Source organism: Rhinolophus hipposideros (genome assembly GCF_964194185.1).
Source record: "Rhinolophus hipposideros genome assembly, chromosome: 16".
NCBI classification, from domain to species: domain Eukaryota; kingdom Metazoa; phylum Chordata; class Mammalia; order Chiroptera; family Rhinolophidae; genus Rhinolophus; species Rhinolophus hipposideros.
Genome location: NC_138062.1, coordinates 23,792,721 through 23,815,216, shown reverse-complemented (window position 1 = coordinate 23,815,216; position 22,496 = coordinate 23,792,721). Strand labels below are relative to the sequence as shown.

The 22,496-nt window shown below is 35.3% G+C and overlaps 1 protein-coding gene across 5 annotated transcripts in view; it reads left to right on the top strand.

The window, feature by feature from the left end:
- The window catches only part of FBXW7 (F-box and WD repeat domain containing 7), a 173,184-nt gene extending 152,529 nt beyond the window's left edge, over positions 1–20,655 (top strand). For all 5 annotated transcript variants that reach the window (XM_081076756.1, XM_081076755.1, XM_081076754.1 and 2 more), the window contains 8 exons: positions 3,835–3,969; positions 8,888–9,011; positions 10,926–11,062; positions 12,060–12,173; positions 13,489–13,670; positions 15,654–15,879; positions 17,485–17,695; positions 18,753–20,655. In XM_081076756.1, the coding sequence (XP_080932882.1) occupies positions 3,835–3,969; positions 8,888–9,011; positions 10,926–11,062; positions 12,060–12,173; positions 13,489–13,670; positions 15,654–15,879; positions 17,485–17,695; positions 18,753–19,021 (1,398 nt within the window). In that variant the 3' untranslated portion in view covers positions 19,022–20,655. The remainder of the gene's footprint in view (positions 1–3,834; positions 3,970–8,887; positions 9,012–10,925; positions 11,063–12,059; positions 12,174–13,488; positions 13,671–15,653; positions 15,880–17,484; positions 17,696–18,752) is intronic.
- Positions 20,656–22,496: the final 1,841 nt, after the last annotated feature.

Here is a 22,496-nt window from a genome sequence, read left to right as displayed (position 1 = left end):
CTCACATTATTAGTATTATTTTAATGGAAGCACATTTGCATTGCATTAAAACTATAAACGTACTTTGAAAATACCTGTTATACTCAAAATATTGTTTAAAATGATAAAGTAGAAAGTACTTTTGTGTTTTGAAATTAAAAGTGGAGTGAAAACTACTCTATTGAAGTATTTAATCGAGTTTCATGGTAACACTTAGAAATTATACATGTTTTCTAACTGATTTTATTTAGATTTTTTGGCAGTCAACAAAATATTAAAACCGAATAGTACAAAAGAAAATGAATTCAGTATTATTTTGCGATTGTATTTGAAACAGTGATCAAGAAACCTTGTTGTATGAGGAAGAGTTGAAGAAAGCCATCTATTTAGCTAGAGATGTTTAAGGGAAAATGTTGTGTCTAACATTTTGAAGACTTCCATATAAAAATGCAATCAGGCTGATTCTTGGTTTTTTCAGAAAATAAAACCTGGATCATATTCTTTGAGTCAGATTTTGATGTAAGTTGAACTTAACAATTAGAACTGACCCACAGTGGAATGGAAGATAGTTAAGTTCTCCACTTCTGGAACTGTTGGAACAGACGGGATAACGTGCTGGAGGGACTAGAGAAGGGAGTTCTTTACCGCATGAGATTTAGGCACAGTACGCTCCGAAGTCATAAGCTATGTATCTGATTGGGATCCTAAGGATCACCCAGGCGGTACTGGTTGGTTTCACTGCTGGTTTGTGACTCACCTGCATCCATCCTGGATGAGTTGTTTATTTAAAACGCAAAATGTCCTCAGCCTCACCTTGACCACTGAATTAGACCCTTTGATGGTTGGTTGTAGAACTCTGAGATTCTTGTATTCCTCAACCAGCATTCTTGGGAACCACTGGTCTGGCCCAAGTTCCTCATTACACAGGTGGGGTCTCCCACTCAGACTTCCACGCAGTTCCACAGTGCGTTTGCTGGTGAAACCCAGGCCCCTGATTACAGTTTAGTGTTCCTGCTGATCTTCCCTCCTACCCGCATTCTCTAATTACCTGAAATCAAATATCACCTTCACGGAGAATTTTGAAGTTTGCATTTGCAATTTTGTCCACAAATTAAATTTTGTTTCTCTTGAGCCTCTCTGAATTTGGAATGTTTTTCCAATCCCCTTTAATATGTTCCTACATAACTTTACCATGAAAGGCCAAATAAAGATGCTTTTTTCTTTTTCAGGACAACTGTTTTTCAGAAAAAAAATAAAATAATTATTATCAGAATTATCCAACATTTTTGCAAATAAAGAAACTTAGGCTGCAGAGGTTAAATTATAACTTAATTAGTGGCAAATCTCCTCCAAAAGTTGTATTTTCTGATCCCCACTTCAGTGCTCTTTCCACTATTCCTCATTAAAAGTTGGTGTGGGTTGTTGTTATTTTGTTTTAATATAGTTATTAATTGCAAGGTTTTCGAGTTAATACATACATCCCTTGCTGCTAAACCATGTATGTCTACACAATTTGGATACTGTCTTGGAACTAGACTAAGCGAGCAAGTTCTAGCAATATCCTCAAATATAAAGGGTAGAACCTCTCTGCAAAGATTTTGAGGTAGTGCTGATGCACTATTTCTTGACTCTTTGGGGATTCTTTCATTTTTTTCACCAAATATTTATTGGGCTAGGCCCTCCTTTGGACCTAGGATATGGTAGTTAACAAAACAGAGAAAACACCCATTTTCGCAGAAGTTACATTCTCGTCAGGAGAGGGAATTGGAACTGGTTTGGTAATTTTAGAAGGGTTGCCCAGAGAAGGTCTCAGAGAAAGATGGAGGGAAGCAAGCCATGTGGGTATCTACGGAAGTAATGCTCCAGGGAACAGCAAGTGACAAGGCTCTGCAGCACAGCGTGCATGGTGTGTTTGAGGCACAGAAAGTGTGTCTATGGCTAAAGCAGAGTGAACGAGGGAAAGGAATAGGAAATTATAGCCTTGAGGCCAGCCTAAAGACTTTGGTTTTTACTTTGAATGAATTGGATCCTGAGAATTTTAAACAGAAGAGTGAGTAACTTAGCAGTATCACTCTGACTACTTCGTGTTGTAAGATAGAACAAGGAGGGCAAAGGTGGGAAGCTGGGAGACTGGGTAAGCGGTTATAGGAATAAACCAAGTGAGAGGTAATTGTGGCTTATACTAATGTAGTAATACTCAGATTCTGGATCTATTTTGAAGTTTAAGGTCTTAGAATTCATTGATGGATCAGAACTATCTGCTGGTGAGAGTGAGGGAATCAAGCATGACACAAAAGTTTCTGGCCTGAGCAACGAATAGAGTTATATTTTACTGAAATACGGAGGAGTGTGGACATGTATATTTGAAGAGAAAGATCATGGACGTGTTAGGTTTCTATTCCATATCCAAGAATACGTGTTGAGTAAGCACTTTGATATACAGGTTTGGAGTTCATGGATGAAATCCAGACTGGAGAGAGGAAAACTGCCTGTATGGTCCAGACCTTTGCTGGAACCATCTAAGAGATGTGAATTTAAGTTATTAGATTGTTGAGTGTGTCTGGTCAGTAGAAGGTCTCATTTACTACGTAGTTTGCAGCTTCTGTTACTAATCTTTATCAGTAAAGTGTCACAAAGTAACACCTAAATGTATATATAATTTATATGAGATATAATTAAAACTTTATTTGTCTTGTTAAATCTTAAATCAAATGTTATTTAAAACAAAGTATAAACATTGTTTAAAGTCTTAGAATCATTTTGCTAGGCAGGCATAATTTTTGCCATGGACTGACTATTCCTTAAATATGTATAAATATCTGACACAGTTTCTAATATTTACCTATCTGAATTAGTTATTTATGTTCTCTTCTGGCTTTTTTTCATTCTGTACTCCATCCCTAAAATCCTTGATAAAAGATATTTTTACATCTGCTAGCAGTGTATTGATATTTTTTTATTCTTTTTTAAAAACAGTAATATTACATTGAAGAAAGAAAACATGTATACTATATTACCTTAAATTAGAAGTATTCATAGTAGCTATTAATGTGGTTAATTCATAAAGCATATAGAGTAGTTGTATATTGCAAGGTTTTTCACTATATTTTTACTATGCAAGATTAACCCTAAATTACCCTAAACATTTCCAAAAATATTTTTAAAACAGGCATTAGTATATGCAAAGGAGATGAAGGAGTTTACATTAAAAATGACTTAATTGAAGCTGCATTTTAATCAAGTCAGTATAGTTATCCTTTACCCAGAATGGATATCTCCTTATCAGAGTGTCCATGAATCCTTGTAATATAGACAGAGAGGAACAACATATTATAAAAAGCCTCCCGAAATCTTGTGAGGAATGTAAATCAGTAAATCAGAGTTTATAGTATTGATTATAATTGATCAGAGACGAGAGGAGATGGATCAGTGTAAGTGTTGTCAAAGAGGTAAGTTCTGAACCAGGATTTGAAGCTATGTGAGGGAAACACAAAATAATCAAACTTCACATTAACCCCAAAATTCCCTATTTGTTTAGTAACCCAAACTGATGTTTCTGAATAAAATTTTGGTTTCTTAACCAGGATCTTAGTGGTAGATGAATATAGAACAGTTGTAATAATGTAATGCAAAAGTGTTTTTCTGTCAAAACCATGACTCTTTCTAAGCTTTTATAAACTAAAGGTAGCTAGTAAATTTGATGAGACTTAACGATTATCACTTCAATGACCTCTGGAGAAAATATCACTCTCCAGAGCCCCTTTTAATTTTGCATGTAAATGTGGATCTTCTTTATGATTTCATAATTTGAGACATCTATTAAAATAATAACAATTTCAAATTCCTCTTCCATAGAGCTGGAGTGGACCAGAGAAATTGCTTGCTTTAGATGAACTTATTGATAGTTGTGAACCAACCCAAGTAAAACATATGATGCAAGTGATAGAACCCCAGTTTCAACGAGACTTCATTTCGTTGCTCCCAAAAGAGGTAAGGGTGATCAATAATAATTTTCAATGGGTGCTATTGGAGACTGTAGCCCAACAGCTACCATCTTTAACACATCGTCATCCTAATTACGGTATTTAGAATTGCCAGTTTAGCTCTTTAAGTAGTGTTAAAGAGGGCTGTAAATGATAATCTGCCGTGACTTAATAATACAATTTTCAGATGAAACCTCTTCCTACCATTGGAGTAAGTCATATATCGGAGTAAGCTATTGAGTTTCATTAATTTGATTATTTCTTTACCGAGGCTTTTTCCCAGGTTATTTGAAGCCCAACCTTTAGTTGTCTTGGTGTGTTCATTATAATAATAGAGTTTTTTAAAATTCTGATTTTTATTAAAAACGGTCATTTTCCCCCCTATTTTGTTGTTTATCCTAAGGCCCTTTGGGAATAACAGTTTTACGATTCTATTGAATTGTAGTTCTCTATTACTAACTTTGTGTAATTATTATGAAATATATGGAATTTAATTTGTATATCTTTTTCTACTAATCATCCCACTTCTCACCTCCCATTACACAACACACACACACACACACACACACACACACACACACTCTTACAGATTTCCCTTACAAATTGCATTCGTGTAGCATTTCTTTTGGAATTATTTATGCCCACTTGTTTTTATATCTTTATGTAAACTGACACTTTTTAAATTGTGGATTGATTATGATCATATGGGCATTCTTGACTGTATAAATTTAGATGTAGGTAAATTTAGAGGCACAATTTAGATGTAGTTTGTTATCGAAGCTATAGGCTTCATGGTTTCATCTTTGTCAGCAAATAATATAACATTCAGTAATGAATGTCACCATATTTTCACAAATGTTATGTGTGCCACTAATCATATGTCAGCTAAGAAAACAATATAAAACACTACTATACAATTGCAAATGATCCTGAAACTTCAAATTGAAGAGAAAAGGAGTCAATTTTTTAGATAACCATTCTAAATATCCTAAGAGCATTAAAGAGCCTTCCAATAATTTGGATATGAATAAAACAATTTCATTATATTTAATGTATGAAACTAAGCATAACTCCAGGAAAAAGCAAAGTGGAAAAAAACATCTTTATCCTGAAATGTTTCTTCTTTGGAGTGATTTTTTAAAAAATGACATTGTCCCAGAAAATATTTATTCTTGCTGGCTCATTCTAAAACTGAGTCCTTTGAATAGATTTGGCTTATGAAAGTGACATAAGCTTTTTTTCCTTCCAGAAGGATGTTAATCATAGGAAACACTTTTACAGGTATTTGACTGAAAGTGAATTTATTCACCTTTGATATATTCTTTAGTTTCACTTGATAGCCTCCTTATTTTAGAAGGTAGTATTTTGTTAAGATAGGTTTTCTCTTAGTCTGGTTTGTCCCCTCATATCGAAGAATAATGAGTTTTGTTTTGTTTTCTTTATTTGGATTTCCACTTCTTAACACACAAAAATGAAATTTAAAATGAGAAGAATATGAAAATATTTTTAAGGTTCTAAGAATTAAGCACAAATTATTGATAACCAGAGTAAATACAATGAAATATTTTGGAGGGGTGGGGAGATTAAGTGTTCTTTTAAAGATTTCCTGAGGAAAAAAAAGTGAGGCTAGGTAAGAGAATGAGACTCAGCCTTGGCTTAGCATATCATCTATGCTTTTTTGCTTTTTTCCCCAACTACTAGAAAAAAGCTTTTCCGTTTTGAAAAATGCTTTATTTTATATGTGGACAAATAATGGTATAGTTCTAAATCCTTAAGGAAACGAATATTATTTCATCAGAAACTAAGTACTATCATGTAACACATTTCTTTCATGTCAGGAAATGGACGTATAATAATTTTGTTACAACTCCTTTCAACAGATCTCAAAGCTCTTTAACAACATTTACTTATTAATCTCAATAACCTTTACAAAAATCTCACTAGTCTACATAGGTGGCTTGTGATAAACAACATTATCTTTGTTTTGTATGTAAATGCCAAGAAAAGCACAGTAATATATGATCTAGAACAAAACCTAAATTTTTAACGTAGGATCAGCCAATGTTTTCTTCATTCTTTTTTTCTTTCACAATTTAATCCACTGCAATAGCAATTCGAGAAAAGTATCATCACTTTTTAAGTATAATATGGTGGACTTTTATATAGGTTGTAGAGAAAAACAAAAAATAGCAACTCTCACTGAAATCACAAGTTTGGGCAAGGAGAAGGTAATTATCTGAAATGGTTTCAATTTAAGAGCTTCTGTGTTGTAGAAGTGGACCCCAAGAAGAATTACTGATCTAGATTTTACCTTTAAGACAAATGAATTGAAAACTGCATTAACTACACCGTTGGATTTAGCTTTAAGAACTCTGTAATCCCCTACCGTGGTGTCGTAGAGATGTAGTGTTGGGACCATGCCCCCCATCTACTGAGGAACCCCACGTGACAAAACCTCACTTCCTGTGAGGGATTGGTATACTCCTTCATAATGCACACTAAGAATTGTGTAACCAACTGTTGTTTCCTCGTTGCTTGGCAGTTTCATTCAAAAACCATGTAAGATATTGTTGCCAGCATATTTGTGTTTTACATTTTCCCTGATTTAAACCTTCTTTTCTGATGTATATTTTCTCCTGATTCTGATTTTTTGATGCATATTTTCTTATTTTGCTGTGTGTATTGTCTATAATACCTAGATGTTTGATGGAACTGGCCAGATGTAAATACAAACATTTAATATGGTGAAGTTCATAATTGAGTTAGGGCCTTTTAATCACCATAATGAAGGAAATTTTACCTGTTGATTTTGGGATATACTTTTTAAAATTTAAGCTGCTCTGGATTTGTTTCTTAGCCTTTAAATTCCTTTGAATGTTTCTATAAATTACCTGATTTCTACTTCAGCTGGATAACTAAACCAAAGAGTAGCTTTTTCATGTGGCCTTTCTGAATATCTTGGGGATTACATAGTATCTCTTTTCCACAAATACAACTTTGTGCCTGATATTTCTATGTTAAATATCAACTTCACATGAGATATTAATATAGTGGTATCACATTACTGTTATACTATCACTAAGAAAACTTGCCTCGGTTTTGATTGATTGGTAATTTCAAAATTAAGTGGCTTACGGAGTACTCATGAAAAGCTACAATGTTGAGAGATATATACATATATATATATATATATTTGTATATGTGTATGGATATACACAACATATACATAAATTGCTGACTATTACTTTTTTATTTTAAATGACTCATTTTTATGTGATAATGATCTTCTCTGACAGACAAAAAAATAATTATTCCATAAAAAATTGCCCAGTATTTGTCAATAGTAGTGTTAAATTGAATACTGACTAGTTGAAGTGCTTTCTATATAGATTGTACTCAATTTGTGGTTAAGGATGAACTCCATATATACAAAGTCATTGGGAAAGCATGATTTATAATTTTTTTTTTAGCATCAAAAAATAATTCAAATTGTGCTTTTACTCCCTTATATAATGCTTGGCCCTTTAAGTGATAGTTTGTTTTAATCCTTGTAATTTAATTTATATGAAAACTAAACTTTATTGTTTCTGTTTATTTTTATTTTTTTATTGCTCTGTTTAAATCATTTTTGTCCTAATATCATAATTTGAATTTCTGTGTGATTTTATTGAGGCTAATTGAGAAGCTTTCATTCCCCTTTTCCTTCTTTTTCCATTTCGTTTATTTATTTACGTTGACTTCACACACTGAAAAAAAATGGATGGTTTCAAGTATTGGAAACAAAATTTTAAAATCAATGATATACCAAGAGCTAGCTCACATATACAACTCTTATCTCGCCCATTAAGAAAATCCCCTTAAGCAAAGTAATTAGAACCCAATTACATTTATATGTCTATGCAGTGGTTTAAAGATTGTCCCCTTTTGTCATTTACAGTAAAAGGTGTAAATGTTTGAAAAGTTCATCATTGTGATAATAAGTACTTTGATGTGATAAAGAACTATTAATTATACTTAACTATCAGAAGTGATCTAAAATCATACAACACAGAATATAAATAACTCCCATTTCTTATCTTAAGTCCTGTCTTCAATGAATTTACATTGTACTAGGGAGAGAAAAAGACAAAATTTAAACAACTAATAAAGTAAAATAGATTAGATTAGATAGAATTCTTGAATTGAGACTCAACAAGCAAAGGCAAGAGCAAGCTGGGGCTGGCCCGGTGGCTCAGGTGGTCGGAGCTTCGTGCTCCTAACACTGAACGCTGCCAGTTCGATTCCCACATGGGCCATGGGCTCTCAACCACAAGGTTGCCAGTTCGATTCCTTGACTCCTGCCAAGAGATGGTGAGCTCCGCCCCTGCAACTAAGATTGAACAAGGTACCTTGAGCTGAGCTGCCACTGCGCTTCTGGGTGGCTCAGTTGGTTGGAGCACGTCCTCTCAACCACAAGGTTGCCAGTTCGACTCCCGCAAGGGATGGTGTGCTCCGCTCCCTGCAACTAACAACGGCAACTGGATCTGGAGCTGAGCTGCGCCCTCCACAACTAAGACTGAAAGGACAACTTGACTTGGAAAAAGTCTTGGAAGTACACACTGTTCCCCAATAAAGTCCTGTTTCCTTTCCCTCCCCCCACAAAAAAAGAGGCAAGAACAAGCTTTAATAAGTGTTCCTTGAAGAGGTGAGGAGTTTAGTGGCGTGAAGTTCATAAAAACCAATGCAGTGTTTGAGTTTTTAAAATCTGGTATATATTTGTTAAGATTAAATATTGGAAGCTACTGCCTTTCATAATTTCAGAAATTAGAACACAGAATTATATTACATTTATCTATAAGTACCTCATCTTGTAGAGAATAATTAGCTTATTATTTTTGTGTACTTCTTGTAAAAATATGGGTATACTATACTTTTTCTTTTCATAGCTGGCACTTTATGTGCTTTCATTCCTGGAACCCAAAGACCTGTTACAGGCGGCTCAGACGTGTCGGTACTGGAGAATTTTGGCTGAAGACAACCTTCTCTGGAGAGAGAAATGCAAAGAAGAGGGTAAGGTTCAAAATTACATAGAGAAAATGTTTGTACTTTGAAAAAGCGATTCAAAAGAAAAGTGATTCTGAAAACAAAGAGAAAAAATAAAAGTAAGAAGTCTTATGTGCAAGTAGAATAAAGTAGTGAATATATGAAAACAGAGAACTTAGGCAGCCTATCAGAGAACCAAGAATGAGTCTTCATTTGTATTCACCTACTTATATATGTTATTCCACATGTTCAAATGAGCTAAATCTTGCAGCTAATCCCTTTAATGAACGCTGTAACTACTAGCAAATATATCTGATTTGCTTCCCAGTCTCTAGTAGAATTAATAAACAATGAAAAAGTCAAGCTGAGGATTATTTAAAGGAAACCCAAAGTTATATTAGCAATTAAATACTCAAATATTACATATTCTGTTTATTCCTGCCACACATATTTTTTGAATACCTCCTATGAAGTAGACATTCTTAAATGCTGGGGTTATACCATGTTTCCCCGAAAATAAGACCGGGTCTTATATTAATTTTTGCTCCAAAAGACGCATTAGGGCTTATGTTCAGGGCATGTCCTCCTGAAAAATCATGTTAGGGCTTATTTACTGGTTAGGTCTTATTTTCGGGGAAACACGATAGTAGTGAACTCCTATTTTCTTCCTATCATGGAGCTTAGGTTCTTGAAACCTTAAAGAAAAAATTCTCTTAGTAGAGGAGTAGGTATCATTCATATGAATTAAAGCATTTTTTTTCCAGTAGGCACCCAGAAAAATAGTATTTTTGAACAAATGTAAAGATATTGTTTGCCTCTGACAAACAAAATTTTTGAGAAAGAATCTTAGAGCATGAGACAGATACTCCATAGGTCATCCTATCTGTGGAGGTAACAGCTGAGTGGGGAGCACGGATGGTTAGTAAAACTTGGAGGTGAAGAGCCAGGATACTTGGATTCCAGTTCTGCCCTGTCTGGTTTGGACTAAGCAGGGAAACCTCTTCTCAAGTGTCTGTATACACAAAGTGGGATTAATCATCCCTGCCTTACCGTCTTCTCTCATAGAATCATTATTTTCATGACTTTTTAAAAAATAGTGGTAATATATACATAACATAAAATTTATTATTTGAACAAGTTTAAGTGTACAGCTCAATGGCATTAAGTACATCCACATTGTTGTACAAGCATCACCACCATCCATCTCCAGAACTTGTTCATGTTTCCCAGCTGAGATGACATACCCGGTTACCCAAGGACGCCCTGAGCCTCCTCCCCTGACCCTGGCAATCACAATTCTGCTTTCTGTCTCTGTGAATTTGACAACCCTAGGTGCCTTGTATAAGTGGAATCATATGCTATTTATGTTTTTGTGACTGGCTTATTTCATTTAGCATAATGTCTTCAGTTTATCCATGTGGTAGATGTGTCAGAATTTCTTTTAAGGTTGACTGATATTCCATTGTATGCATATACCACATTGTTCATTCATCGATGGACACTTAGGTGGCTTCCACTTTTTGGCTAATATGAATAATGCTGCTATGAACAAAGGTGTACAAATATCTGTTTGAGTTCCTATTTTCAATACTTTTGGGTGTATATCCAGAAGTGGAATTGCTGGATCATATGTTTAATGTTTCTGAGGAGCCATCATAGTAGCTACACCATTTTATATTACCACAAGTATCACACAAGGGTTCCAATTTCTGCACATCCTCACCAACATTTCATAGAATCATTTTGAGAAAGAAATGAAATAGTCAATATAAAAGAATGCTATACAGAATGCAAATATTGTTTTGTAATAATAGTGTTAGAAATTGGACAATTTCCTTCATTTCGGTGGTTTTCAGCATAGGGGAAAATGAGATACATTATAAAATGTGTAATTTAAATTATTGTTGAAGGCAATTATGCTCTTTAACTCTTTAAAACTAGGTATTGATGAACCATTGCACATCAAGAGAAGAAAAGTAATAAAACCCGGTTTCATACACAGTCCATGGAAAAGTGCATACATCAGACAGCACAGAATTGATACTAACTGGAGGCGAGGAGAACTCAAATCTCCTAAGGTAACTACTCGTGCACAGGGTAATAGAAACCATTAATCAGTGTTAGTACCTGGTATGTTATTTTACTTCTTGGCAAGCTGTATATAACTTGGCACCTATGTCCTGTAGAAAGAAAATAATATATTTTAAAATAACTGAAAGTGTAACCAACAATATTCCTCTATTGCAAATTTCTCTAGTCTGACAACTAATTGTACTTGAATAAAAGATGAGTTGAGCTGCATGTAGTTCTATCTTGTAAATTAAAATTTCTGTATATCCTGTTGAATTTTGTCATATCCACTTCTACCCTAAGAATTGGCTCCCTCTCTGACCTCTCTGACCACATGCTCTGGACATGATTTTTGAGGCATGCCCATGTTTTGGAATTTTTTGGTGGCTTTTGTGTGTTTTATTTTTATAAATGTAAGTATTATTCTGACTTTTATAAGATTTCAAATATATAAAGAATGGCAAACATGCTTGAAATTCTTCCATATATATATATATATATATATATATATATATATATATATATATATATGTATGTATGGAAAAAAACAACTTGAGGAGACACTGTTCTATTACTGTGTATATATTAAAACAGTCTTCTTTTGTTTTAAGTTTTAAAAGTTGATAAATATTACTCTAATCTTCCTAATTGTTTTTGTGTGTCACAATTGCAAAACTTAGATGCATATTCTTCTCTTGGTTAGAACAGATAAAATAGATAATTATAAAATATATTTGTGTTTGAACCATCTTTATGTCTTGACTCAGTAGAATTTTAATAGTTGATGTCTCAAGTATAAATAATAGAATATGAAACACTAAAATGTTTACTACTTGATTCATCAGCCAGGAATGACAATGCTTCATATTTCATATAAATTTTAATTCTAGACATAGACTACAGATTACCGTTCCTATTAATGTCTTCATTTTTCTTTTCACCAGTATTTTAAAAAATAATAATTTAATAGCATATTTCTAACCTGTACGTACGTCTATCTTGAAGGTGCTGAAAGGACATGATGATCACGTGATCACATGCTTACAGTTTTGTGGTAACCGAATAGTTAGTGGTTCTGATGACAACACTTTAAAAGTTTGGTCAGCAGTCACAGGCAAAGTAAGTACTTCTTTCTGCACTTCACAAAGTCACCGTTTTGTGTATATCTTTGCAAGGATCAATCAAAAACAAAACAAGGATCAAACAAAAACAAAAAACAAGAATTCATTTTTGACCCTAGCTTACTTTTATAATTAACATCAGAGCTTCTACTTTAGCATCATCTTCCTTGGCAGGAAGACGACATTTATCAGGATAGGGATGTCGTTAGTTTTTTCTTCCTTTAGTTTGTCTTATCTCTGTGAGGGAGCTATTTTAAGATTTTACAGATGTGCTTTCTCTTTTTCTTGTCTTAGTTTTTACCACCTTTTTAACCATCTAAATTATATCTCCTTTCTTTCTAATCTTTTTCCAAAAATATCATTGAGGGATATTTGTTTTTTCTTGTAAACTGCTTTGTTGATAACCTACTTACAGTTTAGAAGTTAAATAAATCATGTTAATTTAGACTTATGTCAAACTCTGTGAGGTGGAAGTAAAGCAGACTAGGTATTTAAGTAGGAATTTGAAGACCAAAGCAGTCCGAGCAATTGGTTTCACTGCACATAATATTATACTCAGTCGATTCTCTCGTGAATACTAATATTTAGAGAATATTTTCATTAATTAAATAATTGACCACCTAAAAAATAATGGAAGAAAGTGTGGGGGGGAAATACCTATCTTTTTTTTTTTTAATTTATTGGGGTGACAATTGTTAATGAAATTACATAATTTCAGGAATACCTATCTATTAAAATGTCTTATAGCTTGTTGATTCTTGGGCAAGAATCTTCTGAATATTCCAGCCAGATGTTACAATTTTTAAAAGCAGCTTCATATTTCCATAGTTTAATGTTAGTTTTGGATTGACTTCAGGGCTTTAATGTCTGTTTTTACTTGTCTAGAAGTACCTTGCCTGGCTTCTAACTACTGCCTTACGGCAGATTCAGATGAAATGTGGTATGTAGCCACACCCAACACTGTTGGAATTCTTTCATCGAATCCATTCCCATGGATGAAACCCAGTTGTAATTTTAGTGTTAGTTCATCAAAGAGGCCAGGCTAGAGCTTTCCTACCTTAGTGAGAAATGTTTACTTTTTACCTACTTGTTCCTCAATTGTGTGTGCTTGTATAATGTGTAATGCTACTAAATAAACAAAGCAATAGGTAATGATGGAGTCATGTTATAGTGATGTGAAAAGTTATATTCTGATAATGCCAAACAATCAAATTGAGTAAATAACCTTACTCCTAATTTTAATGAGCTACTGAAATGTTATTTAAATCGTTTTTCTTTCTACCCAAAAGTAATCATCTTAAGTGTTTTTCCAGTGTCTGAGGACATTAGTGGGACACACGGGGGGAGTATGGTCGTCACAGATGAGAGACAATATCATCATTAGCGGATCTACAGATCGGACTCTGAAAGTGTGGAATGCAGAGACTGGAGAATGTATACACACCTTATATGGGCATACTTCCACAGTGCGCTGCATGCATCTCCATGAAAAAAGGTGAGGGAAAATCCCTAGTGCTTGGGGATCCTTCCTCTGTCCCTTGTGAATTTGGGGCCTCTTGTGTAGCATTCAGCTGGTATAATATTTCCTTTGTCTAATAAAGAGAGTGATAATGTGCTCAAATTAGACTTGAATTATTAGATTTCAGATGTTTCTATACTAGGAAAGCTGTAGTGTTTTGGCTTAAAATTGGGGGGTTGTCTTTAAATTTCTTCCTCAATTATTAGTGTTGTTGGCTTCCTCCTTGAAACTCTATTCTGTAATCTTATTTATTGTTCTACATCTTTGATGACTCATCATCTTCAAAAAAATCATTTTCTCTCTCTTTTTTTTTTGCTATTCATATTTCTGCTATTGGGACAAATGCACTTATTCAAAGCTTCAAGTCTCCGAGTCTTTTTAATTACGTACCCCCACTCCATCGTATCCCCTATATCTAGGCAAAAGCTGAGGCCTGTGGTCTGTAATTTCTTCTCTCATTACCTATCACCTGAACTACGGACATATGTGTCACACTTGGTCGTCTCACCTTGTACACAGCTGACAGAACTGTCCTCTAATTACGGTCATGTCCCTGCCCTTTGGGAACCTTCTGTTGCGTACCAAATTAAGGACAAAATCCTCAGTCCACTTTTCAAAATAGTCAGCCAAAGCAGACTGCTTGCTTTTCTCTTTTCAGTGCCTTTGCTGTTGGTTTTATCTCCTCCTACAAAGCCCTCCTATTAAAGTCTTTCTGTCTTCTATTGGCATGTCTTCATGGTACCTCTGTTAAACAAATGCGATTGCTACTTCATTTGTCAAACGACATCTTTGTGAAGAGTCCTTACAGTGAATCCACTCCAATCTTTACCTTTAATTCTGTCCACAGCATCGTTTCTACTAAGAACCATTACATTAAGCAGATTTCACACTAGATTGGTAATATGTGAAGAAAGGTACCTTCTCATTTGTAATTTGAATCTACTTTGAACAGTATGTTCTACTATTAAAATTTGGGGTGTTGGTATGAGGAGACCTTGCATTTCACTTTGCACTATGTTCTGACTTAAATCTCTCAATCCTTCTGCTTTCTATTCTTCCAAATGTGGAAAGTATTGCTTTTCTTTATCTCTTAGTCATGACATGAAGATACCTGAGTTTTCAGCTCTCCTTTGTAATCCAAAGGTGATTGCAGTATTTGTATCAACTTGCTCTTCAGAAGAGTATAACAATGTAGGGCCAAATTTTTAAGGGACTTCTGTTGCCTCTACATATGTGTCTTCTAAAATCTGTGTATCTTAATGCCCCCATAGCCTGCTGAATATTTATAAATCTAAGCATATTCAGCCTTTGAAGACATGTCTAAAACTGGTTGATTTTACTAGAATATATGGTGTAAAGCACATATCGTTAGCTGTTTAAATTCAAAATTCTGATTTGTTTTGTTGAATAACCTTTATTGATTTTTTTCCGTAATCACAAAGGGAGTATGTGTTCATAATCAAAATTTGAGGAATGGCAGGAAGAATAAAAAGAATTTTAATTTTTCAAAATACTGCCACCCACACTTCTCCCATTAACGTCTTATACATAGTATATACATTAGCATTTTATTTCTAAAATTTAAGATCTTACTGTGTGTATTTAGAGCTTGCTGCTTCTGCTGCTGCTGCTGTTGCCGCTGCTGCTGCTTTTGCTTCTTCTTTTTCCAATATAGCACAGTGGTTTTAAACGGTTCCACAGAACCCCAAGGTTCTACTCAATTTTTCTTAGTTGGGGGAACCAAACAGGCAGAATTCCAGGCTTCCCAACTTCCCATCCCAGAGTAACTCAACTTTTTTATGTTTATATATCAAGTTTTTACATAGGATTTCTTTGCAAACAGGTGTCCCTGTTTAAGAAAAGAGAAAAAAGTTTACTAACCACAGACTTTATATATTGTATTTTCTCACATTATTAGAAATTCTAATACCTTTTTTTTTATTGTTTTCCCTCCTACAGAGTTGTTAGCGGTTCTCGAGATGCCACTCTTAGGGTTTGGGATATTGAAACAGGCCAGTGTTTACATGTATTGATGGGTCATGTAGCAGCAGTCCGCTGCGTTCAGTATGACGGCAGGAGGGTTGTTAGTGGAGCATATGATTTTATGGTGAAGGTGTGGGACCCAGAGACTGAAACCTGTCTACACACGCTGCAGGGGCATACTAATAGAGTCTATTCATTACAGGTAAGAGATCGTATCTTCCCCTGTCCTTCAGATGCTGTACTGATGAGTCATGAGAGAGTTCTGCTCAGATAACCACTGACAAATTGTGGCTTCAGTGCAGTCCAGAAAAAATGAATCAAATTATCCTTCTGTTTACACATACTTGAAAATTGGCGTGAAGAAAGCATAGACTTTGACATTATTTATGTGATTTGTTTCAGCTTTTCAGTGATCCATTTTTCCCTCTAAAACACAAATATTTGTCTTGGAACATGGGACTTTGGAGCCCTAAGTTTTGCTCTATTAATGAATGGGTAGATTCATGTGAGAATAACCCGATTTTAATAAACTCCTTAGCAGAGGATTAATTTGGCCAAAAGCTGCCCCTTTGCCTTGGTAGCTGAAAGCTGATGGACCATGTAATTGTGATTCCATCTCCATTCTAAGTGGAAGGTGGAGCCATTCTGCATCGAGCTGCTCTGCTCTCCCAGGGCTGCTGAGCTGTAGTCACAGAGAAGTAAATTGGACTAAATTGATGTTTTTGTTTACATTTAAACTTGAGGTCCTTGAGTAAATTGCCATATTTTGAGGTAAATAACTGGATTAATAGCAAGTTTAGAAAATGGGTTTCATTTTATTTTCTGAAAGACAGAATTTCAACTAAAAAACGTGTCCTATTATTTATATAGTTTATTTACCAGGTACTACTGCCCATTAGCAATCAGCCATTTAGTACAGAGCCTGGTACTGACAGCTCTGTTCTTGGGGTATTTGTTTCTTCATTGATGGAATACTGTCTATGTCATGAAATATTGACACATGATAAAGATGTTTATTAACTTAGAAAAGGTTATGAATTTGGAGGAGAGGAAATTGGTTGCAGTTGTTTTTGTTTTGTGATATGCTCAGAACCTTAACGAATATAATATTCTCATTTACATAAACTGTTCGATTGAGAAAAGAGGTAGCAACATTATTTCACATCTGGGAATTAATAGATGTTTATTGACTTTTGGTGAAGCTGCGAAGCAAGAAAAGAGGTGCTATATATCTTGCTTTTGTTATCAAAATGCCACCTTTTCTAATTCCAGATGTAATTATCTGTTGGCACATTTCCTAATTACCATTAGGTTATTGTAAATGAAATTTTTATTCTACATAGAATTTTCAGTGGAACTTTGAAACATCGTGAAAGTTATCGCTAGCTCTTTCCATGCCTTAGGTGTTGATATACACATCTTTTATCACAAGCTGGATCAGTAGTTTCAACTTCCTGTTGGAAACTAAAACTCAAATGGTAATCCTTATTGAATTTCCCATAGTGTGTAGCTACTATGTGTCAGACAATCTGAAAATAATATTTCCATGTTAGGTGTTTTTTCTTTTTAATTGTTTCTGCATCTAGTTTGAAGCCACTGGCCGTAAAAAAAATGAACATTTTGGGTAGAAGCTTCTGAGAGCATGCACTGTAGTCGCTTGATTACATGCAGTTTATCCTAGTACCTCATTGTGTTCCTGGCGTTTCCTGCTTCCCACGCCCTGCTCCCTGCCCCCATCAGGATTTGGGTCAGTAAATAATGTGACGCACGTCCGCACTGCTCGCCTAATAAACTGTGTCTGTTGTAGTTTGATGGCATCCACGTGGTGAGTGGATCTCTCGACACATCAATCCGAGTTTGGGATGTGGAGACAGGGAACTGCATTCACACATTAACAGGACACCAGTCGTTAACCAGTGGAATGGAACTCAAAGACAACATTCTTGTCTCTGGGAATGCAGACTCTACAGTTAAAATCTGGGATATCAAAACAGGACAGTGTTTACAAACATTGCAAGGTGAGTTTTGCCTACCCACCTTTAGGGGTGTTTGTTAACAGTTAGACCGTTAGTCAAGAGAAAGAATTACCCTCAGATAAAATGAAAATGCGTAGTTTAGATAAGTTCATGAGCATTTCCACTCTGCCTTAACAAAACGAGGCTACCATTGAGACAGTGTTTTAAATTGTGTTTTTAATATAAAATTGTTTCATCCCTTTCTGCCTGTACGGTTAACTCTCCCTAACCTTAAAGAATAATGTGAAGAAAGACCTTGGCTGTATCACAGAAGCAGTACTCTCATTTTCTTTTTTCAGTGATCATTTTATTTTGAGTTCGTAGTCCAATTTAAAATTAAAGAGCTGTCTTGCTGGGGAAAAACCCAAAAGCTTCTCTCATCTGATAGAAAATTGCTTGGGCTTCAACTTAGACCCTTAACCATCTGCTTAACTAGAAGGAGAGGAAGGAATGATGGTGCCCAAACAGATAAAGAAAAATGTGAAAGTCGCTATTATTAAATGAGGCACAACAGTGTTAACTTGTTAAGTCATGATTAACTTCTTTTTATTGCTCATAGCCCTTAGAAGGTGCTGTGTTTTTTTTTCTTCAGTGAGGCTGTATTACAATTTTTGCTCATTGGTTTTATCTTTTCCTCAGAGTTTTGGAATAGTGTTCATTCAGCCTTTGCCCCTGACTGGTCAGTTCCAAGTGGTAGGGCTACAATAGATGTCTTATGCTTGTTTGTCCATCAGCAGAATACATGAAGCTGGACTATGTCATCACCAAGAAAAGCTCTCGTTCCTCTATCCAGAAACCAGAATGTGTGCCTGGTAGCTAACCAAGCTTCTTGGAAGACAAAACTCTTGAAAGTTAATGTTTCAGTTACAGACAGCTACCAGATTTTCTCACATCCCTGCTTAAATACTTATATACTCAGAATACAATTTCTAAATATGCGACATTTTAAATATTTCATTTATTGTACTTTCTAATAACATAGAAGTCTACAAATTACAATGTAACTAACCCATAGCCATGATTTCTAAGCAGTAATGAAATTCGTCTGGTTCTTGCCTAGGTCCCAACAAGCATCAGAGCGCTGTGACCTGTTTACAGTTCAACAAGAACTTTGTAATTACCAGCTCAGATGATGGGACTGTAAAACTATGGGACTTGAAAACGGGCGAATTTATTCGAAACCTAGTCACATTGGAGAGTGGGGGGAGTGGGGGCGTTGTGTGGCGGATCAGAGCCTCGAACACGAAGTTGGTGTGTGCGGTCGGGAGTCGGAATGGCACTGAAGAAACCAAGCTGCTGGTGCTGGACTTTGATGTGGACATGAAGTGAAGAGCAGAAAAGATGAATTTGTCCAAAAGTGTAGGCGATATCCTCCCTGCCCTTCCCCCAGGGGAAAAAAAAAAGAAAAAAAAAAAGGAAAAGAAAAAGAAAAAAAAAATCCCTTGTTCTCAGTGGTGCAGGATGTTGGCTTGGGGCAACAGAGTGAAAAGACCTACAGACTAAGAAGGAAAAAAGGAAGAGATGACAAACCGTAACTGACAAGAGAGGCGTCTGCTGTCTCATCACATAAAAGGCTTCACTTTTGACTGAGGGCAGCTTTGCAAAATGAGACTTTCTAAATCAAACCAGGTGCAATTATTTCTTTATTTTCTTCTCCAGTGGTCATTGGGCAGTGTTGATGCTGAAAGTTACAGGTTCTGCGGGCCTGTTCTTTCACCACTGAGACCTAGAAAGGAGCTGCAATAACATCCAAACAAGTACTGGTTGACTTTCTAATTAGAGAGCATCTGCAACAAAAGTAATTTTTCTGGAGTGGAAAAGCTAAAAAAAATATTACTGTGAATTGTTTTTGTACAGTTATCATGAAAAGCTTTTTTTTTTTTTTTTTTTTTTTTTTGCCAACCATTGCCAATGTCAATCAATCACAGTATTAGCCTCTGTAAATCTATTGACTGTCGCTTCCACATACACGCTTCAGTGCACATGTTGCTCCAAGGCGGCGAGTTGTCCTGGGTTCTGTGAGTCCTGAGATGGGTTTAATTCTTGATGCTGGTGCTAGACGTAGGTCTTCAAACATGGGATTGTTGTCCCACCCCTGTACTGTACTCCCAGTGGCCAAACTTATTGATGCTGCTAAATGAAAGGAAAAAAGCAAATTATTTTTTTTTATTTTTTTCTGCTGTGACGTTTTAGTCCCAGACTGAATTCCAAATTTGCTCTAGTTTGGTTACGGAAAAAAAGACTTTTTGCCACTGAAACTTGAACCATCTGTGCCTCTAAGAGGCTGAGAATGGGAGAGTTTCAGGTAATAAAGAGTGAAGTTTGCCTGCAAGTAAAGAATTGAGAGTGTGTGCAAAGCTTATTTTCTTTTTATCTGGGCAAAAATTAAAACACATTCCTTGGAACAGAGCTATTCCCGCCTGTTCTGTGGGGAAACTTTTCTTTTTGAGGGCTGTGGTGAATGGATGAACGTACAAAACAAAACTGACAAAATATTTTAAAAATATATAAAACACAAAGTTAAAATAAAGTTGCTGGTCAGTCTTAGTGTTTGGCAGTATTTGGGAAAACAACTGTTACAGTTTTATTGCTCTGAGTAACTGACAAAGCAGAAACGACTCAGTTTTTGTAGTAACGGCGTCACATGCAAACAAACGAAATGAATGAAAAAGTCAAATGGTTTGCCTCATTCTCCAAGAGCCACAACTCAAGCTGAACTGTGAAAGTGGTTTAACACTGTATCCTACGCGATCTGTTTTTCCTCCTCCTGTTTATTTTTTTTGTTTGTTTTATTTATAGTCTGATTTAAAACAATCAGATTCAAGTTGGTTAATTTTAGTTATGTAACAACCTGACATGATGGAGGAAAACAACCTTTAAAGGGATTGTGTCTATGGTTTGATTCACTTAGAAATTTTATTTTCTTATAACTTAAGTGCAATAAAATGTGTTTTTTCATGTTAGTATGCCTGTTTCTTCCACTGAGGTACTGATGCTTCATTAAAATATTTAGGGTTTGTTTCTAATATTTCAAAGAGCAGAATCTTGGTTTCTTTGCATACCATGTAGTGTGAGATAGAAATCAATATTTTCTGGCCTCTTTCTACAGCCTAACTAAGAATAATGTGCTGCAAATGCAGATTTTATCTCTCTCCTAGACTCTAAAGGAGGACACTCCACTTTGCTTCTCTCTATGTTACATTGGAATGTATACATACAAAATCTGGGTCCCTTGAAGAGTTATATAACTTTTGTGATAGTAACAACTGGGATTCCTATAAAAAGTTCATGTTTAAAATGGGGCCACATATTGCGTACTTACCAGGAACTTTCCATGCGTTCTCTGTGATGTTCCCACCATCCCTGCGAAATAAGTACAGTAAGTCCTCATTTAACAACGTCAATAGGTTCTGCAACTGGAAGTGAACCAACATATGATGCAGACCTTTTTACCACTGGGTAACTGATATAAACAGCAGTTAAGTTCTTTGGCATCTGGTCAATGTTAAAACAAAATGACATTGAGCAAAAACAACGTTCTTCGAGGACCTGCTGTACTATTACCTCCATTTTAAAGATGAGGGCACAACTGTGGCTCAGATGTGTTAGGTGGTTTGTCAGAAGTCAGGTAGCAGAGCACCAGAGTTGCTTTAAGAAGAAAGAAACGTAGAATTTTTACAAGCTAAGGCAAGGTTTTAGAAAAAAATAAGTCATTTTTGTGGTACTTTTGGGCTCTTCTGTCACTGTTTTATATAATACATCCAATACAAGCAAGAGAAAAAAATGAAGTCCATTATTCAAATTATATAGCCTCCCAAATAGCAGGTTCTCTCTCCCTGCTCTTCTATATATGCAAATGTGTGTGTGTGTGTGTAAAATCTCTAGTAGTCTCAACTATCCAAGACATAGATAAAATCTAAAACTTAAAAATGGACATTATTTAATGAATAGATTTCTCACAAAGTGTATGTTCTTTATTCGTAGGGCAACAATTCTTGGGCTTCACTCTCGCCAAACTACTAAATCAGAACAGCTAGGAGAGGGACCCAAGAATCTGTATTTCACCTAGCTCACCAGGAGTTACGGACACAACTTTCAGAACCGCTGCCTTAGATACTGTCACAGTATGTTTGGTTATTTGGTTTATTAGTCCACAGCATACTGCAGGCATGAGAACATCAGGGAGAAGGGACAGAAAAACTACATAAACACAAGGCAAAAATCGTATTCGGCCATGAAGTGCAGGGGCGACCAGCTTGCCTGTGTTATGGTAAGCCAGGCCAGAGCCCGGAACCGCTACTACTGTTCGCATTGAAGACTCTGAATGATCAGGAAAAAGTGGTAGTTCTATTTGATAGTCTTAAAACTGCTTCTTCTTTCATAATATAAATGTGACTTCACTGTAATATAATTAAAGACAAACATCACTTCAAAATAAATGTACATTATAGGTGAGAATGAATTATCAGGTTATGCAGACAAATAGGCCCGGATTCAAGTTCCAGTTATTCTAATACTACTTTCTAGTTACGAGACCTTCATCGATTGTTTTGACCTATGTTTCCTTAACTAGGATGTAGAGAATACCCACTTCCTAAGGTTATTGCAGGGATTAAATGAAATGTTATGAAGTATATAGCACACTAGTGGTACTTAGAGTTCAATATGTGGTAGCTACTATTAAAACTTTTAATAAAATAGACCCAGATAATTGTAACTTTCTATATTTGGGAACCGTTGAACGTGTTCGTGACTCATTGACGTATGTAATAAAAATAGCATTTCTATATATATAGTAATTTAT